The following is a 26377-nucleotide window of genomic DNA, read 5'->3' as shown; positions in this document are numbered from 1 at the left end:
TTATCGGCAGGGGGTGTCTATCAATCAAGATATTTCTGTTCAAGTCTCGCAAGTCTACACACAGTCTTATATCCCCATTTGCCTTCGCTGCTACTACCACTGGCGACAGCCATTCAGAGCTTTCACTTTTCTCTATTATTCCCCTTTGCAGCAGTGATTCCACTTCCATTCTTAACTTTTCCTTTAGTTCGTGAGGCACTGGCCTCACCTTGTGCACTTTTGGAGTGGCTCCTGTCTTCAGCTGAATCTGATGTTCAAATCCCTTCAGCACTCCTAATTCATCTTGAAACACTTCGGGGTATTCCTTCTCCCACCTATGCTTCAGCTCCGCCACATCTATAGGCCTTTCCGCATTCGCTTGGATTCTAATACCCAACTTCCACTGTTCACCCCATCCCAAGAGTGTCGAACCTTCTTGAGTAACGTATATCTCCGCTTCGCAGCTTCTTCCTTTATAGTCCACTGAAGCCTGGAACATGCCCACAATTTCAATCTTCACATTCCCATACGCATAAGGTTCGATCTTATGTTCTTTCAGTTGCTTCACATCTCCTTGCATGCGCCCTAGAAATGTTGCTTTCGACATCAAAGTCCACGGCGAACAACTGTCCACCTTCATTGTTATTGCCTTCCCGTTGACTTTGAATACATCTAAAGGTGCTCCACTTTTATTAGATACCTCTGACACTTCTAGTATATGCTTTGTCTGGCTGCAGATCCCTTCTGCACCATCTTCTTCTTGCTCGGCCACCCTACTTCCTTCCTCAATGTTCTGCACCACTCCCGACTCACGACAAACTTTCGCAAAATGACCCTTTTTCTTGCATTTAAGACAAGATATGTTTCTGGCTGGACAGAACATGCTAGTCGAAATGTGACGGTTACTTCCACACTTGTAGCATCTTATCTCCTTGTTGGAAACTCCTTTACGAAATCCCTTCACCACTGCCACTTCTCCCTCCAACTTCTCTCCCTTCATTTTAGTTATGTACTTCTGGGTCTGTTCCATACTTCTTGCCGTTTCAATAGCTACTTCCAGTGATGCGTCTTTGGACAATAGTCTCTCTTGTATCTTTACGTTATTAGTACATCGCACTAACTGATCCCTTATGAGAGAGTCTGTGAGCAGTCCAAATTCACATGTGTGACTAAGGGACCTCAATGCTGCCACAAAATTCTCCACTGGCTGCTGTGGACCTTGTGTCCTTTGGAAAAACGTATGCCTCTCAAAAGGTATGTTCTTTTTGGCTTCAAAGTGTATCTCCAACTTTCTTTCCGCCATGGAATATTGATCCACTTCTCCTTGGCCCAGCTGTGGAGGATCAGGCAATCCATCATACACGCTTCTGCCTTCAGTTCCCAAATTGTGAAGTAAAATTGCTTCCTTCCTAGCTGATGCGAACTTGTCCCCACCAATGGCAACCAGGTACGTGTCAAACAGCCTCTTCCACCTGTCCCACCTTATTGGTGGTGCCCCGGGTTCAGCCAGGAACGGTGGTGGGGGTGCCATGCTAGCTGCAGCCATCTTTATGTGTGTCTAGGTGCTTTAATTTCCCTTAAATGTCACTTAGTTCACAGCTAGACAACACTGTTCACTTCTTCAGGTGCACTAATCTCCCAGTGATTAAGCTGCACTGTGGCACTTCATTAATTATATATTCATTTCCCCCAACACCATCCTTTGTTCTGCCGCCTCTTTGCCTTTCCAAAGTCTTAATGTCTCAGTGGAGACGCTCCCACACTGTAATAGCCAATTATTGTCCACCTTTCTGGTGAGCCTCCCCCTCTGGTTGTGCCCAACCTCCCTTCTCCTTGCTCCTCACCTCTTTATCCAATGAGCCAGGGTGGGCGGCACCAACCAGGAACTAGCTGTTTGCTTCTTACAGCTACTCGGAGCAAGAGAGAGGAGGGAAGACTGTCCCCCTGCAGCGCTCACTTCCCAGCGCCGCTGAGACAGCCTCTGCAGCCCCCCTCCCCTTCACCCCGGCTCCTCACACGTTTGTAGAGGCCCAATCTCCTCGCCTCTGACGGCAGCGCACTTTTCTTTCCTGGCCGTAAGGAAGACGTCACCAGGCTCCGCGGCAAGCTCCGTGTGTGTATATCCTCGTCGCCACTTGAAGGAAGTGGAAGCGACACAGACTTAAACTTTGAAGTCCTTTATTTACGGAGCTCCCCGGAGCCCTCAACAGCTGCTCCTCTCAGATTCGTATCTCGCGTCCTCAACCGTCTCCCCGTGGTCACGCGGCTCTTCTCTCCGAACACTGACACAGAGCGCGCGTGACCACCGCGAGCCGAAATCAATACATGCAATTCCCTACACACCGCTAATTTCCTAATACTCTTGTCCAGTTAATATGCTTGTTTTCCTTGTCTATATTAATTAATCCTGATTGTTGGATCATCGTAGCTCAGTGGTGCAAAAAAGCCATTGACACAGGCCTATCCTACAAATAAGATACTTCCAGAGTTGCCCTGCAAGAAACATGTGCTCTCGCCTTGCTGAAAGGATGAGCTGAAAGTACTTTGAACTCTTAATATGTACAAAAATGACTCATACAGTCATTACTCTTTCACATTTGAAAAAATATATGGAATCACAAATGTAACTCAGTTTGTTTTAATATAAAATAGAGGCAGTGTTGTCAAATGGGTTCAGATTTGCCTATGCATTTCGAATATAATCTGTCTTCAGGGCTGAACCCTCACTCCTTGTTCAAAACTGCGTCTTTAGTGGGTCCTGCTCTGTAGCCAGGATCTGCTCAAAATCATCAGCATCTTGTGTCTTCAGTCTCTAATCTGAACAGGCAAAGTCCATCTTCCCAGCGTCTTGGGCAGATTCCAGTTCAAATCTTGGATAAAAAGAGGACTCCTGTAGCAGAATGCACACAAGACATATGTTAAGTATTACCAAAGCCCACACAGTACATTAGGATAAAAAAGAGCTTCTGGGTGGATTCCTTTAGGATGCAGCAGCATAGGATCTGGTCCTTGGGTTCTTGGTCTGGAGACTGAAGAAATTGACACTGAAGGAAAACTGCCAGCAGTCCTCAAGGGGGGAGTCTTCCAAAAAAGTATTTACAGGAGCCAGATGAAGAATGTTTCTGGAGGTCCAGCAGGAGTACACCAAAGTTTCAGACGAAATCGGACTTCGGAAGACCGTGCACCGCACACTGGCTCAAGGTCCCCTGGTATTGGTGTTTTTCAACCCAGCAAGATCACAGCCGGTCAAGGCATGACTCGTTTTGCAGGTGGTCTTGAGACTAGTGGATCCCAGCTTCTGTGTAGGAGTTGTCACATTTGGAACCCCTAGGTCACTTAGAAGGAAGGATTACATCAGGCTCAAGTTACACAGCAGGCTCTACGGTCGCTGGTAATTGTTTCTGCTTGCTTTTTTTCATCTTCCTCTTCGGATTTGGTTCCATTGGTTGACTTGTCAGCAGCTTCCAGGATTGGAGTATTTTTCAGGAACTACAGCACAACTTTTGCAAATTCTCCCTGCAGTTTACAGAAAGGCACAGTCTAGCTGTTCAATCAGGACAGCCAGCCCCCCAATGGGACCTGGCTCCTTTCAGGCAAGGTGAAAGACAAAGGGCTGCAGAGTTTTAGACTCCTCCCTAACTTCCTGGCTTCTCAGACACTCTGGATCCGCTGTGGGAATGCAAAGTATTCCCACCGAAGACAAAATTTCAACCAGGGTCTTTCCCACCTAGGACAGCAGAAGAAGACCCAAGCAACAAAAAAAACAAGAAACTGTGAAAAAATGGAAGAGCCCACGATTCTAGCAGAATGGTAGCCCTCCTGTACATTGCCGCGTCTGATTGGACAGCCTGCGAGTAATAATGACTAAAAGTCATTAAAGTTGTTTCACTGCCACCAGCCATTCAAGTAAATTTTACCAGATAAGTAGGCAAAGTGATGCATTGCACCTCCCCAGCACTCCACATAAGGTGGAGTGTGCTGGCGGAATAGAATAAATGTAAATGGGATAGGAATCCCACTTTACTACTTGGTAACAGTAGTTCACCCAAGAGGTAATAACGGAAATTAAAAAGGTAGGGCAGAAGGGGCAACCCAGCATAAGCATAAAAGTTATAGGGAACTATAAAAATCCAAACACACAATATCGAGAGACATAAAAAGGTCACCTTTAAAAAGAGTAAAAGGTGAGAAGGGAAAAGATTCCCACACACCTAGGGACAAGGTAAAATAATGTCCAAGTCCAAGCAAAACTTTCACGGGTTGACACAGGTCAGGACGTTTATTCACATTTGTGAAAATCTTATCTAACACTTCCACCCTTCTCTATTACTGGGGCGAGTAGGGAGGTTCAATAATGATTCTCACTTGTGTTCCACTCTTCACTCTTCCTCAGACGAGTATGATTGTGCTAGTAATGATTATCACTTGACTTCTACTTTTCGCTCTTACTGGGGTGAGTATGATTCATATACTCATTAGATTTGTTATCCTTCCTGGGATTATCACTTGATTCCACTCTTCAATTTTACTTGTACGAGCACAATTCATATACTCCTTGTATTCGTTATCCCTCCAAGGTCTCCCGCTGTCCCTGTTGCCTCCTTTCATTGGGGTTAGCGTCTCCAGGTCTTTCTGCAGGATACAAAATTCTTCTGGAGTTGTTAGGTTGGCTTTGCTCTACTGTCCTTTTTACTCTCTCGCTCTGCATGTGGGAGGGTCTGTGGTCTTGGCCTTGATACTGGACTGTACAGTCCACTGTTTTGGGGACATGCCACCACTCGCTATTCGGCTTCTTCGTTGGGGTTCACTTGCCCCACTTTTTGTGGCTTTTTGCTGTTCTTGCGTCTCTCACGCGCCAGCTTCTTCCCGGTCTGCATGCTGCACTTCTTAGCTTCTCTCAGCTTTCGCAGCTGTTAGGGACGATTTCACTTACTGCTAATTTACCTCTATATTTGTGAACCCCCCCAAACATGTTTGCTTTTGTTGCAGCCTCCTATCCTGATTTCTTCCAGTGAAGCACAGCCTTCAGCTGCGCTCCACTGGGATTTCACTCATCGTTATGGGGAAACTGATACACCCTTCAGACTGTCAGTACTGAGAAACTTTGTTTCTCTTAGTCTTATGACTTTGTTGCCACTTTTGTATTTCATTACTGTACCGTGCAATGGGGTCCTTGCTTTTTCGGGCCATAGTCATCCTTTAAGGATTTTTTGGTAACGAGACAAAGGGCCTTGGAGTGGACTGGTGACAGTAGCAGCTTTTTCCTGTATTTGTATAACTTTTTACCGAGCCACACCGCTTACCGCATTTGGCTCATGACTGTGGCTAGTGTCTGTCTTGGCTGTGCCACGAAGGCTTTTGTCAACTGCTTTGGCCATTTTGGCCGTTGGCCTTCCCCTTGGTGTTTGAGACCCAAGCATTCCTTATTTGGGCATGCAGTTGTACGTGAAAGCTATGTCTGAGTGATATATACATGTCATTACTGTCCTTGTGAATGAAGTCACCTCTGGGTGTAGAATGTGTGTAAAAAGCATCTCTAGCGAGTATCTACTAAACTTTTGTTGATTCTGGAAAAGTATTTTAAAGTATATTTGATTGTTACATATATTGCCCTTTTTAAAGAACGCTTATTTAAAAATGGATGTTAAATAAATAAGTAACTATTTATAATTAAAACCTTGAGTGTAAGTGCTACTTGGCTACTTGTATATTCAAATGTAATTCCTATAGCTCTACAGCTCACATTTACCCCTCTTGAGATAGGCCTGGCTGCTCAGTCACACTACCAACTTGTGTAGTAGAGCCCTATACCATAAGGTGCGTTACCTAACAGTGTTGTGTAGTCTCACACAGTGTTACTACTTCAGTTATTGCCTAACACTGGTGGCAGGTGGTGGGATTGGCGTAGAGTGGTTACATTAACTATTTGCTGTATTTGTGCCTAACTAAACCAGCCACAAGGCTAAATTCCACCAAAGAGTTAAGCAATTGTAATATGCCAAATATGTATAACTTTAATGAGGCAGCCCTGATTGTCCTAACAGTAGAACATTTATTATTATTACTATTAATAATAATAATAATAATAATAATAATAATAATAATAATAATAACAACAACTGAAAGATATGTGTAAAACCAGGGGTCTTACTCTGAAAGGAAAAAAACTGAATTGATTACAAGGATGTTAACCAATGTTTGGGTAGTAGGCCTGTAACTCCTACTCACCCAAGTAATGAGGAGGATGATGATGAGGATGCTAGTTTAGAATCAAACTCCAATCTGCAAGAGAAGTCAGAGGAGGCATAGGAGTCTCGGGGAGAGAGATCCCCTCTGCCACAGCCTGCCCTTGTACCTCAGTCTCTTCCCATTGGGACCCCACAAGGTTCACATTTAAGCCCAGAATATATTTCTCTTGAGTGACTAAGATTAGAGTTGGAATTCAAGAAACTAAATGTGCAAGCAGAAGCCAAACATCAAGAGGTGAAACTAAGAGAAAGAGAGTTGCAACATGAAATGGCTATGGGAAAGATGTCCCTTGATTCTGCATCCCTTTCAGGGTCTTCTAGGTCTACTAGTCCCAAGAGGCCTCTCCTGCCTAGAGAAGCAAGAAGTATGTATGAACCAAAACATGATGTGTTGGATTGGCTGTGCATGTTTGAATACACCTATGGTCTTCAAGGCATAAGTGGGAATGATTTAAATCCACGGCACATGTTGAGGCTCCCCCTGAATGACTGTGATGGAATTGGGTACCAGTGAGAGAAAGGATTATGAATCAGTAAAACTGGCCTTAATAGCCAGATTTAGGAAAACTCATTCCCAGTACCTTAAGAGGTTTAGGACCCTCAAAAAGACTGATGGTACCCCTCTGGCTACCTGGATATGTGAATGTTTGAAAATCTTAGATGGTTGAGTAAAGGGGTACAGAGTACACACCTTTGAAGGAATGAGAAATCTTTTTTTGCTAGAATCTATTTGTGATGCCTGTTCGCCTGAGCTGAGACAGCATTTGGCTGACTCAAAAGAAATTGATCCTAAAAAGCGAACACAGGCTGCTGTTTTATGGGTAGCCAACAGGGCCACTCACAAGGACTCTGGGGCAACACACAAAAAGGATGAGGGGGAATAAGCACAACAAAGAAGGGAAAGAGAATTCTAATTCCAACCATCCAAAAGAGGGCCACACGCATAGCAAGGGTCATTTCCATGGGAAACCTGGTAGGTCTAGTGAATCCTCTGGTGATAAACCAGAGGGAGGGCAACAGAAACCCCCACTCCAGAGAACCTTTGGAAAATGTTTTGTATGTGGGTCGGTGATCCCATCGGTAAGGATAAACCTTCTGGGCTCCATACTGACTCCTTAGCCTTCATCCCTGAGGAAGAAGCACAGATGGCAAGTGCACACTTTCAACTAATGGCTGGAGTTCAAGCCAGTGTTTCTTTAGTGTCCCTGGGTCTGTGGGAACAACAGAATGTGGATGTGTACAACTCCATACCAGATAACACAAAAGAATATTATAAGGACGCTGCTCTAGTAAATTGTCAGGAAACCACTGCCATCAGAGACACTGGAGCAAGCATTACAATGGTAGATAAAAGTTTTTTCAAGCCTAAGGATGGAACAGAGGCCCACTAAACTTGCAGAAGGCCCTAACCAAATGGTTCCTGTTCTGCCAGCTATCATCCATTGCAATAATGTGACTTAGAATGCCTGTTGGTGTACAGAATGAAGTGCCAGGGAGAGTCCTGTTGGGAAATGATTTGAAAACTCTTGGAGTTGTATCTAGTACCCCCAGGCCTCCCAGCTAAAAGAGGCAGGAGCAAACAAGATTGTCCAGAGAGGCAACCTTCAGAGATTCGCAGTTTGGGGTTGAGGAGATTTCCAATACCTCCAGTCCACAGGAAGGCCACCTTTCAATTTCCAGGAAAAAGAAAGAGACAAAGGAGAAATCCAAGGTCTCTGGGAAAAAGAAAGGTCTCAAGCCTAATCCTGTTCATAGGACACGGGCATCCCCGAGTGAACTGTCCCAGGTCACCCACTGACCCCTTCCCCAGCTGATGCTAAGTGGGAAGACAAACCAAACTCTGTGGAGACAGCTACTGGTGACACAGAGCTGGAAGAAAACCTTCCCTGCGTTGGAGATCTGGATCCTAGAGACCATCCTCAGCTGCAGACTTTACTTACAGGAGGTGGACCCTCTAGGGCAGAGTACAAAGAGAGTCTCCCTCTCTAGTAGGTCTGCGCCAGCAAACAGCTTCCCAGGTGGAAGGGCAAGAGCCTAGGAAGCATAGGCTTTCCTGGGAGGATGGTCTCCTCTACGCTGAACCTAATGAATCTACCCCAGGGGACCACAGGAGACTAGTAGTGCCCCACGAGATGAGACAATAGTTTCTACAGTTAGCCCATGAGATTCCTTTGGCTGGCCACTTGAGTTTCAAGAGGACCAAAGAAAGGTTATCTCTGTACTTCTACTGGCCCAAGATGGAGACTGATGTAGATACATTCTGTAAGAGCTGCCACACTTGTCAGACTTCTGGCAAGAGTGGAGCCAAGAATGTGGAACCTTTGGTTCCCCTCCCTGTGGTGGGAGTCACTTTTGAGAGGGTGGGGATTGACATTGTTGGTCCCCTAGACCCTCCAACTTCCTCAGGCAACTAATTTATATCGGTTGTGGTAGACCATGCTAGTAGGTATCCTGAGGCCTTACCTATGTGAACTGTTACTGCTCGGGCTCTGTTTGTTCCTAGGAGAGATGCCTGGGGAGATGTGGGTTTGCGGTTTCTTCCGGTTAAATGGAAATGCAAGATGCAACCCCTTTCAGTGAAGAAATGCAGAATCCCACGATGCAGGGCTCAGGACACTTCACGAGATGGAAGGAGGAGATGAGTTCCAGCAATGGGCACCGTTTACAGGTGGCGACAAGCTTCCTTCCAGTCACAGCAGCTGTTCCAAGACAGGTTCCTGTGAAGGTGGAAAGCTGAAATTCAGGGAGAAGGCAACTTGTGGCGCAAGCTTGCGACCACCAAAGTTCCAGACTTCAATTCGGAAGTGTGACGGTTCCGGTGTTGTAGCCCATGAGAGAGCTGGGCAATGGGGCACTTTGGAAGGCTCTGAAGGGCTAAATTCTCGTGAAGGCGTTGATACTATTTGGTCCCACTAGTCCAAGGGCTGAAGTACCGCTCATGGTCTTCGGAGATAAGGCGGAGGAGCAGGGCTTCACCAGGGAGGACACAGGAAGGGGTGCTGGGCCACTCCAGGAGTTGTCTTCGGATCTTTAGCAGGCTGCCCTTCTTCGAGGGATTCTTGGCTCCGCCGCAGATCTGAAGAAATGGCTGCAGGAGTCCTCCATGTATCCAAGAACGAGCTGGAAGCAAATCCAAGCCCACCAATGGTAAGCATATGCACCATTCAAGCATCCAGTAGTTGTCCGTTCATGGACAACTGCTAGTTTCACAGTTGCCCTAGTAGCAGACTTTCTGGCACCAAGGATGTGGACTGGGACTTAACAGTCTCAGCCCCCTTCTCGGGCCACACAAACAACGGCTCACTAGCTTGCAAAAGCTGCAGCTTTCCTGGGCAAGTACTGATAGACTGAAGAACTGATCTGTTTCCCCATAACAATGAGCAAATGCCAAGGGAAGTGAAGCTGAAGGCGTTACGTCCCTTCAAAAAGTCAGGACAGGATCAAAGACAGAGCAAAAAGCACGGGGTCCCATAAGAAACTATGGAGGGACCATTTAAAAAAGAAAATCTTTCCTAACGGTGGGGTTCCAGGGACGTCAATTGGGGGTCGCCAGAGGTTGCAAGAGCGACCTCCGCCTTCTCCCCAGCGACACCTGACATAATTCTGTGACCTCTGGCCCTATAATGGAGCTTGCACTTTTTTAAAAATAGTTTGTTGCTTCAACAAACTATTTTAAAAAATGAGCCAGCTCCAGATTGCCTGGTGCCACCCAGGCCTGGGCAGTGGAAGCAGCGTGGCGGAGTGCCTTCATGTCTGTTACTTTATGGTTTCGGGCTATGGTTGCTTAGCAACCTTAGCTCGTCCAGGGCTGAGGCAGAGCAGAGCTCTGATTGCAGCAGCCAGCCACACCGAGGCACGTGGGATTCCTCTCTGGGCTGAGCAGACCCACCTTGGCCCCACCTCTACAACCAGAAGCCTGCCTCTGCTCTCTGAGGATGACAGCCCAAGGAACCTGCTAGTGGCTCCTGTTCGCACCGGGGCATGAGGCGAAAAGCAAAGGTAAGTGCAAAGAACTGAAGACATCTGCATTTTCTGCAGGAGAAACTTCCCCACAGACTTAGACTGCCTCTAGACAGGGTCCGGCACAACTGTGAAGGAAGGTCACAGGAGGGCCTAGTCTTACTGTGCTAACGGGTGCGATGATAATGCCGCCAGCTCCTTGGCACGTCAGGAAGCAGTGCAGCATATTGGGTTGGGCTGTGGCGCACTGTGTTAATGTTGGGCATGACTCTATCATATTGGGAAGAACTATGATGAACGTGGCACGAATTTCATAATTGGATGCATCCTGTTTTATCCGAAATCACTGATTTAAATCAGTTATCACAGTGTCATATCAGCGTGCAATCAGCTGGGCGGGCACGTATTAGCCGGCTTATCAGCTTGTGGGGTAGATCTGGGTTATACTGGCTACTCTGTGTCGTTGTGGGTAGCCATGAGTCATATGGAACACTGCTGGGTCATGCTAGGAAGACATGACATGTTTGAGGAGCTCACGAGATGGGATGCAACAATCCCACTCAAATTTCCTAGCGCATGACTTCTGCTGCTGTTATAATTAATGGCATAGACATTATATAATGCATGGCATAGTATTTTAATCGGGTGTTATTCATCCTGCTGCCACAAGGTTTATGACTGTCAATTGGCCATTTGCAAGGAAGAAACTGTTTTTTCAGGAGCTCAAAGCATTGGATAGGCCTCATACGACTCAGGCAAGGCACCAGGCAATGCTGAGGTTTTAGATCTGTGTACCCAGTTCTGGGGCCTCTCCTTCAACTTTCTCTAGTCCGACCAAGCCAGCCGTGAGCCTGTGACCTCAAGATCAGCAACCGCAAGACACCAAAACTGGCCTCGCTCAACGCACCATTGAAAAAAACAAAAAACACACGCACACGCACACACGCAACACACTGCAGATGTATTTCAATCGTGTAATGGCCATCACTGCATTTAATGATACTCAATGTACTGACCTCGGAAAAATTAAGGGCTGAGCCTCACCCTTGGAAGATTCAAACCGGTATCCGGAAGATGGAATACACCTGTCTGAGGAAAGTGCTTAACCTACTTAGCTATCTTACAGTGCTGCCATGCAAGGCAGCAGTGAAAACGGACTGATAGCACCCTCTTTTACGAAGGCATAAGCAACATGAATAGTGCCTTAAAACACTCAAGTAAATATGCATATAGCACTTGCAAGCAGATTTCGGAGTTGCATGTAAGCTTTAGTTTACCGGACTGAGCCCAGTCACGGCTCTTCTCCTAGAATGCATGGTTTACTTAATATTTTGCATGAGTACAGAAACCAAATCAAAGAAATCGAAATCTGTACAGCAAACAAGCTCTTAAGGTTTATCATAAACGCGCACCAGTGAACAAATCCATGGTGGGGGGTGGTCGCATTATACACCGACAGTACTGTCGCAATTTTGACAAGGGAATAATTGAAATAACCATTGCATTTTTGGCTGGGCAAATGTCTGCAACTATGTTTGCCAGTCTCTGTGACTCCCTCTTTCCGCCCCCCAGGTATTTCTTTCTCTCTCGCTCTCTTTCTCTCTGGCCCATCTGTTTTGCTCTCTCTCTTTCTCTCCCTTTCTTTCACACCCTCTCACTTGCTTTCTCACCCTCTCTCCTCACTCTCTGCTCCTTTCAGTCTCTGTGACTCCCCATTTCTGCTCCCCAGTCGTCCTTGCTCTCTTTCTCAGCTTTCTTGCTTTCCCTGTGTCTCTTTCTCTCTCTGGCCCACCTGTCTTGCTCTCTCAATTCCTCTAGCTCTTTCCCTCTTTCTCTCACACCCTATCCACTTGCATTCTCAGCCTCTTTCCCCACTCTCTCATCCTCCCGGTGTTTCTAACTCCCTCTTTCTGCTGCCCAATCTTGTTTTCTCTCTCGTCCTTTCTCTCTGACCCACCTCTCTCCGCCTCACCCACTCACTTGATCTTTGCCCTGACTCCTTCTTTCTGCCACCCCTTCCTCCTGCCCAGTCTTCCTTTCTCTCCCCACTTTCTCTCCGGCTCTCACTTCATGGCAGGAGGGTATGAGCTAGCGTTATTTGATCCCACTTTGAAATAAGACCTGAAACTCGTATGGCCCAGATTAGGCCTTTCTGTTCCTCTCCTCTGTCACTCTATCCTCCCTTCACATACCTCAGATCAGGCCTTTATGTCCCACTCATCTGTCACTCTATCTACCTTCTCTGTCACACGTCTCAGATTAGGCCTTTCGAATGGATTGTGTCCTCCCACGTATTCCTCATCTTGTGATAATCGTTATCTCCAGCTTCGCTGCTTCGGAAAAAAAAATTCTCGGCAGAGGGCGCTGTGCTCGTACCCTGTCGATGTCACGGATGGTATAAGTAGCTCGAGCCACGCCCGTTGCTTCAGTTCCGTTTTTCCGATCGCTTCGCTATCGAGAACGGCACGCTTCTATTTTCTGTGAAGAAAATATCATCATCTTCGACACCTTCGACACCCAGGACTGGGTTCAAGAAGTGTGCAGATTGTGGATCTAAGATGTCGATTACCAATCCCCACCGGATTTGTCTCTGGTGTCTCGGTTCCAGTCACCGAAACGACGACTGCGGCTCCTACCAATCGATGACCGAAAAAGCTGTTTGTGAGAGGAGAGGTAAACTGTCGGTGGGGAGGGAGGCCTCAAAAAAGGTTTTGTCAAAAAAACATAAGAAAGCGACCGATTCTAAGGGATTGGATCGCCATAGACACTCGAAGAGATCTCGATCTAGAAGTAGATCGAGACATTCTTCGTCGTCGTCAAAAAAAATGAAGAGGAGACATAGATCTCCCTCATCTTCTTCATCAGAGTCGACCGAAGAAATTAGTTGTCTGACTAAATCGGATTCTCCCAGTAAGTGGGAAGAATTCTGCAAAAAGATGATGGAGCTTTTCGAGAATGCGGCCTCGACCCCCTCGAAAGAACCTCGAAAAAGCCATATCCCTAAGGTTGCTCTGTTGGACGACAAAGGGAAGTCCAAGGCTACTATGGCTAAGACCAGTAGCGTCGAAGAATACAAAAAACCTTGAGTCGACGTAAAACCGTCAAAGAAACCTCGAGAGTCGAGCACCTCTCCGGTGCCGGCCAAGAAACACAAATCGTCGGAGACTTCGACGACTTCGTTGACGCCCTCGACGTCGATAATTTCGACACCAAAACCACATACGTCATCGACGCCATTATTGAAGTCATCTTCGAAAACTTCGAAGACACCGTCGAAAACTTCGAGGGATTTGCCATTTCCTTTGATGCAGATGGAAGAGGAAGAAAGGAGATTCACTCCTTTGCCCAGATCAGACTTTTTCAAGTCTATGTCTGCAATTTATGAAGAGTCTGCTTCAGAAGAAGAAGACGAAGTTACTCCCTTGGGAGTTACTTATGGGACAAGACAAGTTCCTGAAGAACTTATTGAACAGGAATCCAGAATGAGAGACCCGAGTGATACACTACATTCTGCCAGTGGAGTTGACACATCCCCAGAATTAGAGTTCGCCAAACCTGATCCTGCAGAGCATGCAGATGCTGGGTACAGAGGTCTTATGACCAGGGTAATTGAATACATGGGTTGGGGTAATACTTCACCCATTTTTGAACTAGATGACATGACGGATATTATCGTCAAGGGACCTCAGAAGGATCCTGTTCTCCCTTTTCACAGGACCCTTAAAAGGGCTGTGGAGAAAAACTGGGAGAAACCAGAAACCATTGCTGCTGCAGACAGCACTTTTCCAAGAAAATACAGACCAGCTGGATCAGATCCAGAATATTTGAATAAACATCCGACTCCAGAGAGTTTAGTCATTCAAGCAGCATCCACTTCGAAACAAACTGCTTATCCAACTATCCCTCCAGATAGAGAGGATAAAAAAATTGACGCCTGGGCACGTTAAGTTTTCACGTCAGGCAGTATGGCACTTAAGTCGGCAAATGTCACCTGTACGCTAGCCAGGTTTACCCATACCCCGTGGGACTGTATTTCGGCGGCGGCTGATCATATTCCAGAAGGCGAGGAAAGGGAAGGCTTCCTGAATATAGTCAAAGACGGGAAGGAGGCAATGGGGGAATGCCTCCAGTTGGGACTGGATACTGCTGATAGTATCAGCAGATCCATGCCTGCAAGCGTTGTGCTACGCAGATTTGCGTGGTTGAGGAAGTCGGGATTTGCACCGGATGTGCAAGCTAGACTCCTCAACATGCCCTTTGATGGCTCGAGGCTCTTTGGGAGAAAGGCTGTTGAAAGCCTTGAAAAACTTCAGACCTCGAAAGCGGCAGCTAAATCACTTAGCGCCTCTTTGCGCCAGCCTCTAAAACCCTATTCCGGCTCATTTTCCTGGAGGGGTCGTTCTTTTCGATACTACTCCTCTTTTGGTAGAGGAAGAGGACAGGCTTCTCAAAGAGGCAGAAAGAACTTCCCTCGTGGTGGACGAGGAAGAGGTGAAAAATCAGCCTCAGGAGCGGCATCTGTACCCTCAGCCACTCCTGCAGCCGCCTCCAAATCCCTCTGAGACCTTGTTACACAAAACACCAGTGGGAGGCAGGATCTCTCAACATCTGAAGGAATGGCGGGGCATTACCTCAGATGCTTGGGCACTGGAAACAGTAGCCCAAGGTTACTGTCTCCCCTTTCTAAAAAGGCCTCAGAATCATTCACCGGGAGCCAACTCCGTAAAAACTCCAGACCCGCTCGTGTTGCAGGAAATTTTAACCCTGCTAGAGAAAGGTGCCATAGAACTGGTACCTGTAGCGGAGAGGAACAGGGGTTGGTACTCCCCATATTTTCTCATCCTAAAAAAGGACGGAGGACTGAGACCCATCTTGGACTTGAGAAACTTGAACAAGTTCCTCAGGAAGGACAAGTTCAAGATGGTGACTCTTTCTCAGATCCTTCAGGCTCTACAACTCCAAGATTGGTTGGTATCATTGGACCTTCAGGATGCTTACTTTCATGTGCCAATCCATCCAAAGCACAAAAAAGTACCTGAGGTTCGCGATTGGCAATTCTCATTATCAGTTTCGAGTTCTGCCATTCGGGTTGACCTCCGCCCGAGGGTTTTCACCAAACTGTTGGCGGTTGTGGCAGCAAGTCTCAGGAAAGGAGGTATTCACATATATCCCTACCTGGACGACTGGTTGATCAGAGCAAGTTCCCCAGAACAAGCTCAGGAACATCTTTCGATCACCTGCCACTTCCTCCAAAAACTGGGCTTCTCCCTCAATTTCAAGAAGTCCCACATGATACCATCCCAGAAACTCCAGTTTATCGGAGCAGTCTTGGACACTTCATCGGGAAAAGCCTCGCCTCCCGAAGTGAGAGCTCTCCACATCCAGCAGATGGTAACAAAATTCCAGAATGCCCAACGTCTACCGGCCTTCAATTTTCTCAGGTTGCTCGGCCTCATGGCATCCTGATCCCTTCAATGGGCGCTCAGAACTCAGTGGTCCCAGTTCTCAGGGAATATGTCGGATCTTCTGCAAGTCCCGAGCGCAGTTGCTCAGGATCTTCTATGGTGGGTTTGCAACGACAACATTCTCAAGGGAGAGTCTTTTTGGCAACCATGGCCGGAGATAACGGTAGTGACGGACGCCTCACTCACGGGGTGGGGAGCGCACACCAACGATCTGACAATCAGCGGTCGTTGGTCTCCATCGGAGTCCAAACTACACATCAACCTATTAGAGCGGAGGGCAATCAGACTGGCTCTGAAGGCCTTTCTGCCCTCTGTACATGGAAAGAATGTTCTGATAATGACGGACAACACAGTGGCCATGTACTATCTCAACAAGAGAGGAGGAGTAGGGTAACTGCCACTGTGCAGAGAGGCAATGCAGCTCTGGTTCTGGGCAATAAGAGAAGGAATCTCTCTGTCCGCAATTCACCTAGCCGGAGAGAAGAACACGGCGGCAGACGCTCTGAGCAGGCAGAGCACGGTCTCTCACGAGTGGGAGCTGGCTCAGGAAGTCCTTCTGGAGATCTTCGCCCTTTGGGGAACCCCTCAAGTGGATCTGTTCGCCACCGCGATCAACCGGAAGTGCGATCAGTACTGCTCAAGGGAATTTCCTCAAAGAGGAGCTCTGGGAGACGCATTCGTAGTGGAGTGGAAGTTTCCACTGCTGTACGCATTTCCCCCAGTCCCTGTGATTCCTCAAGTAATCAGGAGGTTGAGAAAGTTCAGGAAAACCATGATCCTAATTGCCCCGGATTGGGCCAGGAGGACGTGGTACCCGGACCTTCTAGACATGTCCATCTGCCCTCCAATACGTCTTCCGCAAAGAGAGGATCTTCTCTCGCAAGAGGAAGGTCGGGTTCTCCATCCAGAGGTCAAAACACTCAACCTTCACGCATGGTTTCTGAGAGGTTGAGATACAAGGATTGGGATCTTCCGGATGACGTAATGGAAATCTTGCTTTCGGCCAGAAGACCAGCAACGAAGTCTTTGTACCGATGTCGCTGGAATAGGTTTAGTAACTGGTGCAAAGACAAGGATGTGGACCCTTTTCAGTGTGGCACCTCAATGGTGCTTTCCTTTCTGCTACATCTAGCTAATCTGGGCTCCAGATAGGAACAATCAAAGGATACCTTGCTGTGCTATCCATTTTCAAGCGCTCCTCGGAAGAGATTTCATATTTCAAAATACCGTTAATAGTTCAATTCTTAAAGGGGCTCACTAATGTGTACCCTCCAGTCCCTTTTCATGTACCAGCCTGGGACTTAAATTTAGTTTTAAATTTCTTGACTTGCATACCGTTTGGGCCCCTGCACTCATGTCCATTGAGGCTTTTGACTCTAAAAACTGTCCTACTTGTGGCCCTATCATCAGCCCGCAGGGTGAGCGAACTTCAGGCTCTCTCATGCAAACCACCATATACTATTTTTTATAAAGATAAGGTAGTCCTTAAAGTTAAACCTTCATTTTTGCCAAAAGTAGTCTCGGACTTCCATTTGTCACAAAAAATAGTACTTCCTACATTTTATCCTCCTCCTCATCTGGGGAAAGAAGAGGAGAGATTACACAGATTAGATCCCAAGAGGGCTCTTAGTTTTTACATCTCTAGGATGGCTAAATTGAGACAAGATGACCAACTGTTTGTGGGTTACACTGGTCAAAAATTAGGCTTATCTGTAACGAAACAGACCATTTCCCGCTGGATCATATTAGCTATAGTTGAATGCTATAGATTAGCGGGAAAAAAACCACCAGATGGGCTTCGTGCCCATTTTACAAGGGGAATGGCTACTTCTGCGGCTCTAAAGAGGGGAGTCCCGGCAGCAGACATTTGCGCAGCTACAACCTGGAAAACAATACATACCTTTGTTAAACATTATTGTCTGGACACTGCCTCCTCTAACGAGGGTTTATTTGCAAAGGCAGTTCTGCATTCTGTCCACGAAAACTGAAATGGTACTCCCACCTCCAAAAATTGATACTGCTATGGGAGCCTATCACAAGATGAGGAATACGTGGGAGGACACAATCCATTCGAAGAACAAGTTACTTACCAACTGTAACATTCTTTCGACTGGGTGTTCCTCCCACGTATTCCTCATCGACCATCCCATCCAACCCCACAGTACAGTTTACGTGTTCTTACACTTTCCTCTCACGAAGAATGTATCGGTCATGGGACACGCCTGGGTGTTCCTCCTATATATATTTCATCGAAAAAACAGAACTGAAGCAACGGGCGCGGCTCGAGCTACTTATACCATCGGTGACGTCGACAGAGTACGGAGTACGTCGAGGGACAATCGACGCCACGACCTCGAGCACAGCGCCCTCTGCCGAGAATTTTTTTTTCTGAAGCAGCAAAGCTGGAGATAACGATTATCACAAGATGAGGAATACATGGGAGGAACATCCAGTCGAAAGAACGTTACAGTTGGTAAGTAACTTGTTCTTCTTTCCCTCTCTGCCACTCTACCTTCTCTTCACACACCTGAGATCAGGCCTTAATGTGCCCCACCTCTGTCACTTTATTTACTTTCTCCATCACACATCCTTTGCTTCCAATCCTGTCTCTGCTTGTCCTTCCCATTGAGCATGCATCAGTCTTTCTTTCCAATCATCAATTTCTTACTCTCCTGCCCATCACACATGTGAAGATGAATATGACCGGTGTTACCTTTTCGACACAAACCACCCTCACAACAAGCCTAACAAGCCTATAAATAATGTTCTTTTCAACGGTTAGTTGTGACATCACTACTGACCTGTAATAAGAAAATGACATCACTACTGAGGCGATATGACCCGAGGCTGCGGGCCGACCCTGACTGTAACGGCCCTACTCCCACGTTAAGGGCCCAAGCGAAGAAAGTCTTAGGGACTCTCAGGGGCATATTATACTGAATTGTTTCGCTAATGAGCTCCTGGATGTGGACTTGCACGGGAAAAGCAGGTTGATGATCCAGTAGGCAAAGCAGAAATGTCAGGGGGCTCACATGAGTTCACAACCTAAAACAATGCTGCCTCAGACCCACCTCCTTTTTGTGTTCCTCTGTTCATCAGAAACCTACCCCTAAGCCATTCTGCCAACTGTTCGTCCGATCCTCTGTCCTAGCCATTTGCACCTATGTTATTCTCCCTTCTACCCCACACAAGCCATTATTTGCCCCATGTATTCTTCCCTCTGTCTCACAGCTCATCCATTCTCTAGTTCTCTGTTCGTAATCCCGCCTGCCACACCAACCACAAATATGTTCCTGTTTTTCTATAGCATATTAACGAACTGACCATGAAGATGAGTGTGGATGACATTCTCTGCCGGGCCGAAAGTCTGCAACAGCAGCTGTTTCAGTGTCTTGTAAGTGCTGAGTTCTGTTCTCTTTTATTCTCTTCCTTTAGAGATGTGTGCCGAGGTTGGAGAATTCCTTCACTTTTGCCTTTTGCATTTCTGTGTCCCCAATGACACCCATCAGCCAGGATTGATATGTTTCTGAACAAGCAGACATTTAGGAGAGAATAGCACTGAGAATGTCATGCATGCTTTGTTTCTCATGTATGACAGAACATTACACTTTAGAAGTTCAGATTAGGTTTAATGTTCACATTGTTTATGAATAATGTCCTGCTTGAAACCATTTCTTGATGCACATCAGTCCTGACCAGCACGTCCACATGTGGCTTTTCTTCAGCAGGTGAAAGATGGTTCAAAGGTACTGTGAACACATTTACTTTACTTTAATTATTTGTATAGTGATACAATGGACCTGGGGGTATGAGGGCGCTGACAAACAACAAAGCAGAAGGACTCCGAGAACAAAGCAAGGGTGCCGAAGTGGAATTCCAAGGAAAGCCAAGAGAGGGACTTAGGCAAACAGCCAGGTTTTCAGTTTTTTCTTGAAAGGCTCGAGCTTAGTCTGTAACCTCAGATCGAGCTGGAGTTCGTTCCAAGCCCTAGGGGCAGCCACTGAAAAAGACCCCTTTTCGGTCTTCTTAGATCTGCATCTGGGGATCACTAGCAAATTTAGGTTGTTAAATCTGAGATCTCTGTTTGCGGCCTTCTTCACAATGAGTTCCTTCAAGTAGCAAGGCATAATGCCCAGGATACACTTAAATGTGATCACGAGGAGGCGGAAACAAATTCGAGCCTCCACTGGCAGCCAATGCAGGGCTCTTCTGGCCTCTGTGACGTGATCGCATCTGGATAGGCCCATGACAACCCGCACGGACCCATTTTCTATAACTTGCAGTCTATTAGTTTCCGCTTTGCTGAGACCTGTCAAAAGGCTGCAACAGTAATCTAATTTGGAACCCACAATGGCTCTAGCTAGAGTCTCCGCATTAGCCTGGGAATTGAGGGGATAGGCATTCGATAAGAGATTGTCGACAAGTAATATCTGTAAAGCTTCTTTATTGGTTTTATACAACAAATAAGCTGTGGATGGCAGAGCCGTAAAGTCTGGATGCAAGGTACTGACTCTGGGCCTTGATGGCTTTGAGCCACATAATTTGCTTGGCCTTGGCCTTTGGCAGGAAGCACAAGAAACTCAGGTTGCACCAGTGACACAAACAAAGCGAGGCACTATCAACTGGCAAGCTAGAAGTATGGAGATCAATCCCTTGATCCTTATCAGAAAGTCTTAAGCAAGCTTCAGACATTGTGAAATTGTTACAGTTACTGTTTCGCAGGAGAGATTGGACTCAGGCAGGGGAGATTGTTGTGATAGTGGTATGTCCGTTCAATCAGTTTATCCTGTGTATAAGAATGCAGTGAGGGTCCCCCCCACCACAGTCCTGCAATCGCTGTAACAAGAAAAACCCTATGAAAGGGTTTGTTGTACCACATTTAATGACTGATGACACAGTGTCTTATACTTAAGTGGAGACTCCTAAATGTTGATATACGGGCTGCCATGGCAAAATAAAATAATTATTTCCACCATTTAAAGTAACAGAAGGGTTTAAGGTTCAATTTGATCACAAAAACGATTTAACCTGTCTAGGTTCAAGATTATTGGAGACAATTGATATTTGTATTATCTTGACAAACTATAACTCCTTAAATAACTAACAGAATTCAATGGTGGCACTTGGTGAGCTAACCTTTACATGATGCATTGAACTGATCTTGAAAAGGGGAGCTAGGATGATTGTACATTAGGTCCAGCGTGCCCTCAGCCTCCCAGCCAATCAGGAGGGTCGGAACAGGGGCTTTACCACAAGTTAAAGCTACCCGCTCTGAGTCTCCTTGGAGCTGGAGGCTGCCATCTTTCCCTGCCGATTCCCAGTTAAGTGCGGGCTCTCTCACTTTGCCCTTCCCCTTTTCCACATCTCCTCTCCCCACCCCACTTACCTGTCGCTGCTCTGTGCCTCGACAGCACCGGGAACACTAATCGCGTCACTGACGGCAGTGGCCGCCATGAAAAGGGAGAAGCGACTATGTGTAGTTCCCTTTGCCCCAATCCATGGTGGCCATCTTGTTCTGTCTTTTTTTTTTTTTTAAAGTTGAGAAACGGCACACCCATCGTTTCTCAACTTAACAACTTAAAAAAAACACTATTGGTCCCCGGTACAATGCACAGGGATACTAATAGCAATATTATCCTCGCAAAGGGGGGCTTCGCTCAGGCTTCTAACTTGCCCTTGGCATTACCTGGCCCGATGGTTATATTGCCTAATTAAGACTTTTGATCAGGAAAACGTATCAGTAATTGACTCCTTTTCACTTGAAGAAAGTGTCCTTCAATCCGCTCCCTCTACAACATGTTGGCATCCATAATTCAGGGATGCATGACATGTGGTCTTTGAGCTTAAAAGGGCAGATGTGCAAGTACCACCTAAAATATTCAACTTCTTTGGATCAGCTTCATGAAACCCTTTCCCCGCCATACAGGAATCCCAAAGTCTACTTGGAATATATTGAATATTTGAAATAGTAATGACAATGTTCGTCATTTGTATGGCTAAAGAGAAAATGCTGGAATTTGGGCACATGTCCCTCTTACCTCCGAGGCAAAGGATAAAATGGGAACATTTGAGAACTCGCCCATTGAAGTTATCCAACCGGTACAGGTAAGTAATCAGTTAGCCATATGTTATTACCAATGACTGTTAAGAAAGTTTTTCTTTTTGCTGCTTTCCTCCCATAGATGTCTGTGGGACACCCTTTCTTTTTGCTTGTTTTGAATCCTGTCCTGACGTTTTGGTGGTAAGTAAAGTCTTTGGCTTTACTTCCCTTGCCCGTTTGCTCTTTCTAATGGGGAACCTGAGCAGTCCCTACTACTATCAGTAGTGTGATACTATGTGCATCATTATAACTGTGCTGGTCTGGAAACAACGGTGCCAGTAAGTCTACTTCACCGTTGTTTCCGGACCAGCACAGTACAACTCGGCGGGCGGGTGCTGTCCCGCCTGGCAGGGTCAGGCCTGCTGGGCAGGACGACACCCACTTGCAGAGTTCTCATGGGAGCACCGGCACCGATATCAATAGTTATCGGTGCCGGTGCTCATGTGTCCCCATTCCCAAGGAGTCCTATCGGACTCCATGGGAATGGGAACTTTCAAAATTACCAGCGCCTGACTTCCCGGCCACCGGACTCGGAATAGCCTGGTGGCACCGGGAAGTCAGGCGCCGGTAATTCATTACGGGTCCGGCAGCTACCTGCTGGTTTTACCGGCACGGTTACCGACAGACCCGTAATGAGGCCCTATGTATCTCTGTGATCATTTTGTATTACTACAATTGCACACATCACCTTACAGTGAAGTGCAGTTAGGATACTTTGTCTTCTTATATCTTTTTATTATGGCATTTTGGTTACTTTAACAGTGTGCCTAAGACAGCCTGATGGCAGCAGTGATATTTTTCTGCTTTTGCAACATTTTACTTGTGCACTTTTGCATTTACCTCAAAAGGCTAATAAAGGTGGCTAACACCCTAAAATGGGCATGCCACTGAGTTTTCCACTTGTTCTTTGGCCATTTTGTTCATTTGCCTTCTTCCTGCCTTTATAGGTCACGAAATGCCTTATATGGAATGCCCTTTCCCGGGATAAGCTGTGGCTTTCATGGGCTAAAAGGCGGTTTCGGTGTGCGGCTGTCTAGTCCCAATCCACATCCCTGGTGCCTGAATGTCTGTTGATGGTGTTGTGGCCAGTGACTATCCATGATTGCACCACCAGGCTAAACGCAGGTTGAAGAAGATAAAGAACTTCTGCTATCACTTCCATTACATTGGAGTACCCACAGGATGGCACAAATGCAATGTGCAGTTGACATGATCCTGCACAAGGCCTCCGGACTCAGGCTCCAGCGGTATTCCTGTACTTGATGCAGGACAGCGATGCTCAGGCTCACAAGGGGATGTACTGTCTGTTCACAGGACCAGGGTGAGTGTGAGATCCCGGCAACATGAGAATTCCCCACTTAAGGTGCAGTGTGCCAGCTAGAAGCACACAAATCTTCAGAGCTCCAGGAGGATGTCCTCAGTGGTCCAGGACCTGTTAGTGTCACAGACGCCTCAATACTGTCCCTCTTTCTCTGTCATCTAGAGAAAGAAAGAGAAAGACCCTTCCTAACACAGGCGTTCCTACTCCACAGTGTAGTATCTATTGGTTGTTTGCCCCTACTATCTAGTTTTGCCTTGCTATACATGAGGGCCTAAAACCAATCACATTATCTATCCTACCTCCCTCTGGAACTTCCTAGGTGGGACCTACACTATCATTGTGTTAGTTATAATGGGTTGTGCCTTTCAGACACTCAAGCCCCCAATCTATCTCCTTCCTTTCAATCCCCGACCCTCACTGCTATTCTACCCTCATCCTGCTACCTTCTTTCTTCCAAATCCACTCCCTTCTCTCCTAGTTCTTTCTCCTGTGTACCTCTGATGTCTCTCTCTTTCTACACTCTGCCTCCACCCTCCAATTTTACTATTTCCTACTCTTTCTCTTACCACCCTCCTGTCTCTCACAGCTTTTCTCCCCACCACTACTACTCTTCCCTCCAGTACTACCCTACCAACCTTCTACTCAGTCACCCTCATTTAATTCACAGTCGCCTTCCACTCACTCTCTACTCTTCCTCTTACACTCTCACCCTCTTTACATGCACACTCGCAACACGGTACCATTTGCTCTCACCAACCATTACCTTATCTCTGCAAATCCTGTCCACTGTGCTTCCCCTTTCTGGTCCATTTTTCTATCACCACCTCCTCCTCTGGGCTCATCTGAACAACCTTCACCTTCCTATTTACTGTCCATCTTCTTATCCTCCCCCTCCTTTTCCCATTGGTTGTTTTCCCTGGCCGGGCCGGTGTCACAAATGACAGAATACATAAAAAGGGGGCAAGGCCCCTCCCCATTTTGTCTGTGAGTCCGCCATTCCACGATAATGTCGTTCCGCTTTACAAAGTGTTGCAGTTGATATAGTCCAAAGTAAGTATTCAAATGTCTCTGGATTCCTTATCAGGGAGCCGCTACGCAGCAGGTTTATAATACTCCATGTTAGGGTGCTCTGCCTCAGCAGCTTGATCGCGTGATGCACTGGCGACCGCTGGCAGCCTGCAGCATTCCTTGTGGCTGTCGCGACTTGCCGCTGCTCTGCATAGCATCTCTCTCGTCTTGGTTGAAGAGCTCTGGTACTGTAGTAGTATGTCTGGAAGGAACTGGCCAGCATTTTAATGGAGAGGTATGGGGTGATTCACAGTGGTACAGCCCAAACACATGCAGGCACTTACGGAGCAAACAGGAACTTGAGCCTTTTCAACTGCCACCTTCCCATTGTGAGGTAGGAATGGCTCTGGCTCTCACCCCAGGCTGAGAGAAGTCCCCATCCACTCTTGATTGTCAAGGTCAGTGTACTGACCTTGTTGCATTAGGCTCACCAGTTCAAGGGAGGGAGGCAAAGGGAAAGGTCTTCCCTTTGGTAGCAGTGCTTCGTCTTGCAGAAGATGCCTTGGTCAGTGGTGGTAACAGCAGTCGTCCAGCATCCCTCTGTGACCACTCAGGCTTTGGATTATTGGCTCCAGGATTGACGCAAGAAGGGCTGCAGATATTCTCTAAATCTATAAAATCCTGAGCTGGGGAACCTGCAACATTCAAGCTATGCGTGGCTTTCAAATCGTGGTCAGCCAGCTCACGTACAGCCAATACCTCACATAGAGTCTAGGATGTATTGAGGCTGTCTGCAATCGCTTACCCAGCCGGATCCAGTTCGAAGCACACAAAAGGCTACTTTCCATGTCTTAGACATGCCTGGGGGAAGACGGCCAAAGGAAAGTGATGCACAAAGACACGGCTTAAACAATACGGCCAGCCATTTTGAGCACTGTAGTGCACAAAAATCTGCCATGCAGTTAAAAAATAAAAGGTGAACAGGATTGTGCTTAAAAAGGTAACAAATAAAGTTGCCACCAGCTGGTCTAGTCATCACTTTCTATTCAAACAATACCCACTGACCAGTGTCCCCAAAACATAGTGAGATCAGGGAGTGAGGTTTAAAAATCCACCCCTCCCAAAAATCAGGTTGGGGAACCATACAGTCTGTTGATATGCTGGGAGGCGTGGGCCTCCAATGGAGTAAATGGGGAAGAAAAAATCTTTCCAAACAATTTTTATTGAAGTGTATATTTCTGTATTTTATGTGTTGTGCATTTTATTGTTTGCTGGAATGGGTCTAATGGCACTTTATCCTGTCCCCTCCCCTCATAAGAGTGAAGGCAGGTTGCTCTGCCTCATTACCACTGAGAGAGTTTTGACTAATTTGGTGGACAGCCTGTGCACCCACTACTGAATTGGTCACAAAGGGTGTCTGGTGGGATGTTGTTCCGCAATGCTGGTGTGTAACAGGAGAATGGCTGTTTATTGGTTTTCTCTTTGCAGTGTGTTTTGTTTTTGTTTCCAGCCCACACAATGTTGTGGCTTCTGGAATGTGTGCTTGCCTCTGTAAACGGCAGGATTTTCAGTTAGGTAAGGTGACATGTGAGTTGACACAACCTTGTAAGTAGTACAGGCTGTTTTTAGAAGAATGGGACTAGTATCTACAACCATTGTAGTTCTCTGAGCGTGGGGAGATGTGTGAATTTTCTGATGCTGAGACCAGTTCGGCTGCAGCACTTTGCACTGCTTTGAATGGTGCGAGAGCTTTGGCGTTAATGCTGTAGGCATTAGCTACAGCCCACCACCCCCGAATTCAGGGGCCTAAATACTGGGAATAGGTTTCTGGTCTTGAAGTTAGAGGGTGTCAGAAAGGGTTTTGTGCAGGAATATTAGTTGATATCAGGTCATTTGGTGTGGGAGTTTTATGTTGATGTGGTCTTTAAAAGAGAGGTTGCAGTCAATGAAGAAAATGTATGATTTGATAGACATGATTGGATGAGTGTTGGTCTTGTTTCATTGCCTAGGAGCACACACTCTGTTTAAGTGGACTGAGTTTTAAGCAAAGTGCTATTTGCATGCTCTCCAAGCGCTTTGGCTGATCTGATGGCTGAACCCACCCGTTTGGTTAGTGAGAAGAGAGGGGGAATTCTAGATGGCTTTGTTCTGTTGGTGCGTGCAGTTCGGAAATACCAGTTTACTATGTTCGTGTTTGTGTTTAGGGGTTTAGGGGTTTGTGTCGAGGAAATAGAGGCAATTGTGCCCTGATGGTACACTTCTGTGCCTGTGTTGCTCGGATGCATTGGACAGGGGT

At 46.7% G+C, this 26377-nt stretch overlaps 1 protein-coding gene across 4 annotated transcripts in view; it reads left to right on the top strand.

Annotated features, from left to right (window-relative positions):
• TBC1D17 (TBC1 domain family member 17) overlaps positions 1 to 26377 on the top strand; it is a 743081-nt gene that overhangs the window by 635564 nt on the left and 81140 nt on the right. For 3 of the 4 annotated variants that reach the window (XM_069605249.1, XM_069605253.1, XM_069605251.1), the window contains one exon: positions 18960 to 19046. The exons of the other annotated variant lie outside the window; for it this stretch is intronic. In XM_069605249.1, the coding sequence (XP_069461350.1) occupies positions 18960 to 19046 (87 nt within the window). The remainder of the gene's footprint in view (positions 1 to 18959; positions 19047 to 26377) is intronic. 4 annotated transcript variants of the gene reach the window in all.

Source organism: Ambystoma mexicanum, chromosome 1p, assembly GCF_040938575.1.
Source record: "Ambystoma mexicanum isolate Mex_15411 chromosome 1p, UKY_AmexF1_1, whole genome shotgun sequence".
NCBI classification, from domain to species: Eukaryota; Metazoa; Chordata; class Amphibia; order Caudata; family Ambystomatidae; genus Ambystoma; species Ambystoma mexicanum.
Note: the sequence above shows the minus strand (reverse complement) of the source record. Positions and strands in the feature narration are given on the sequence as shown.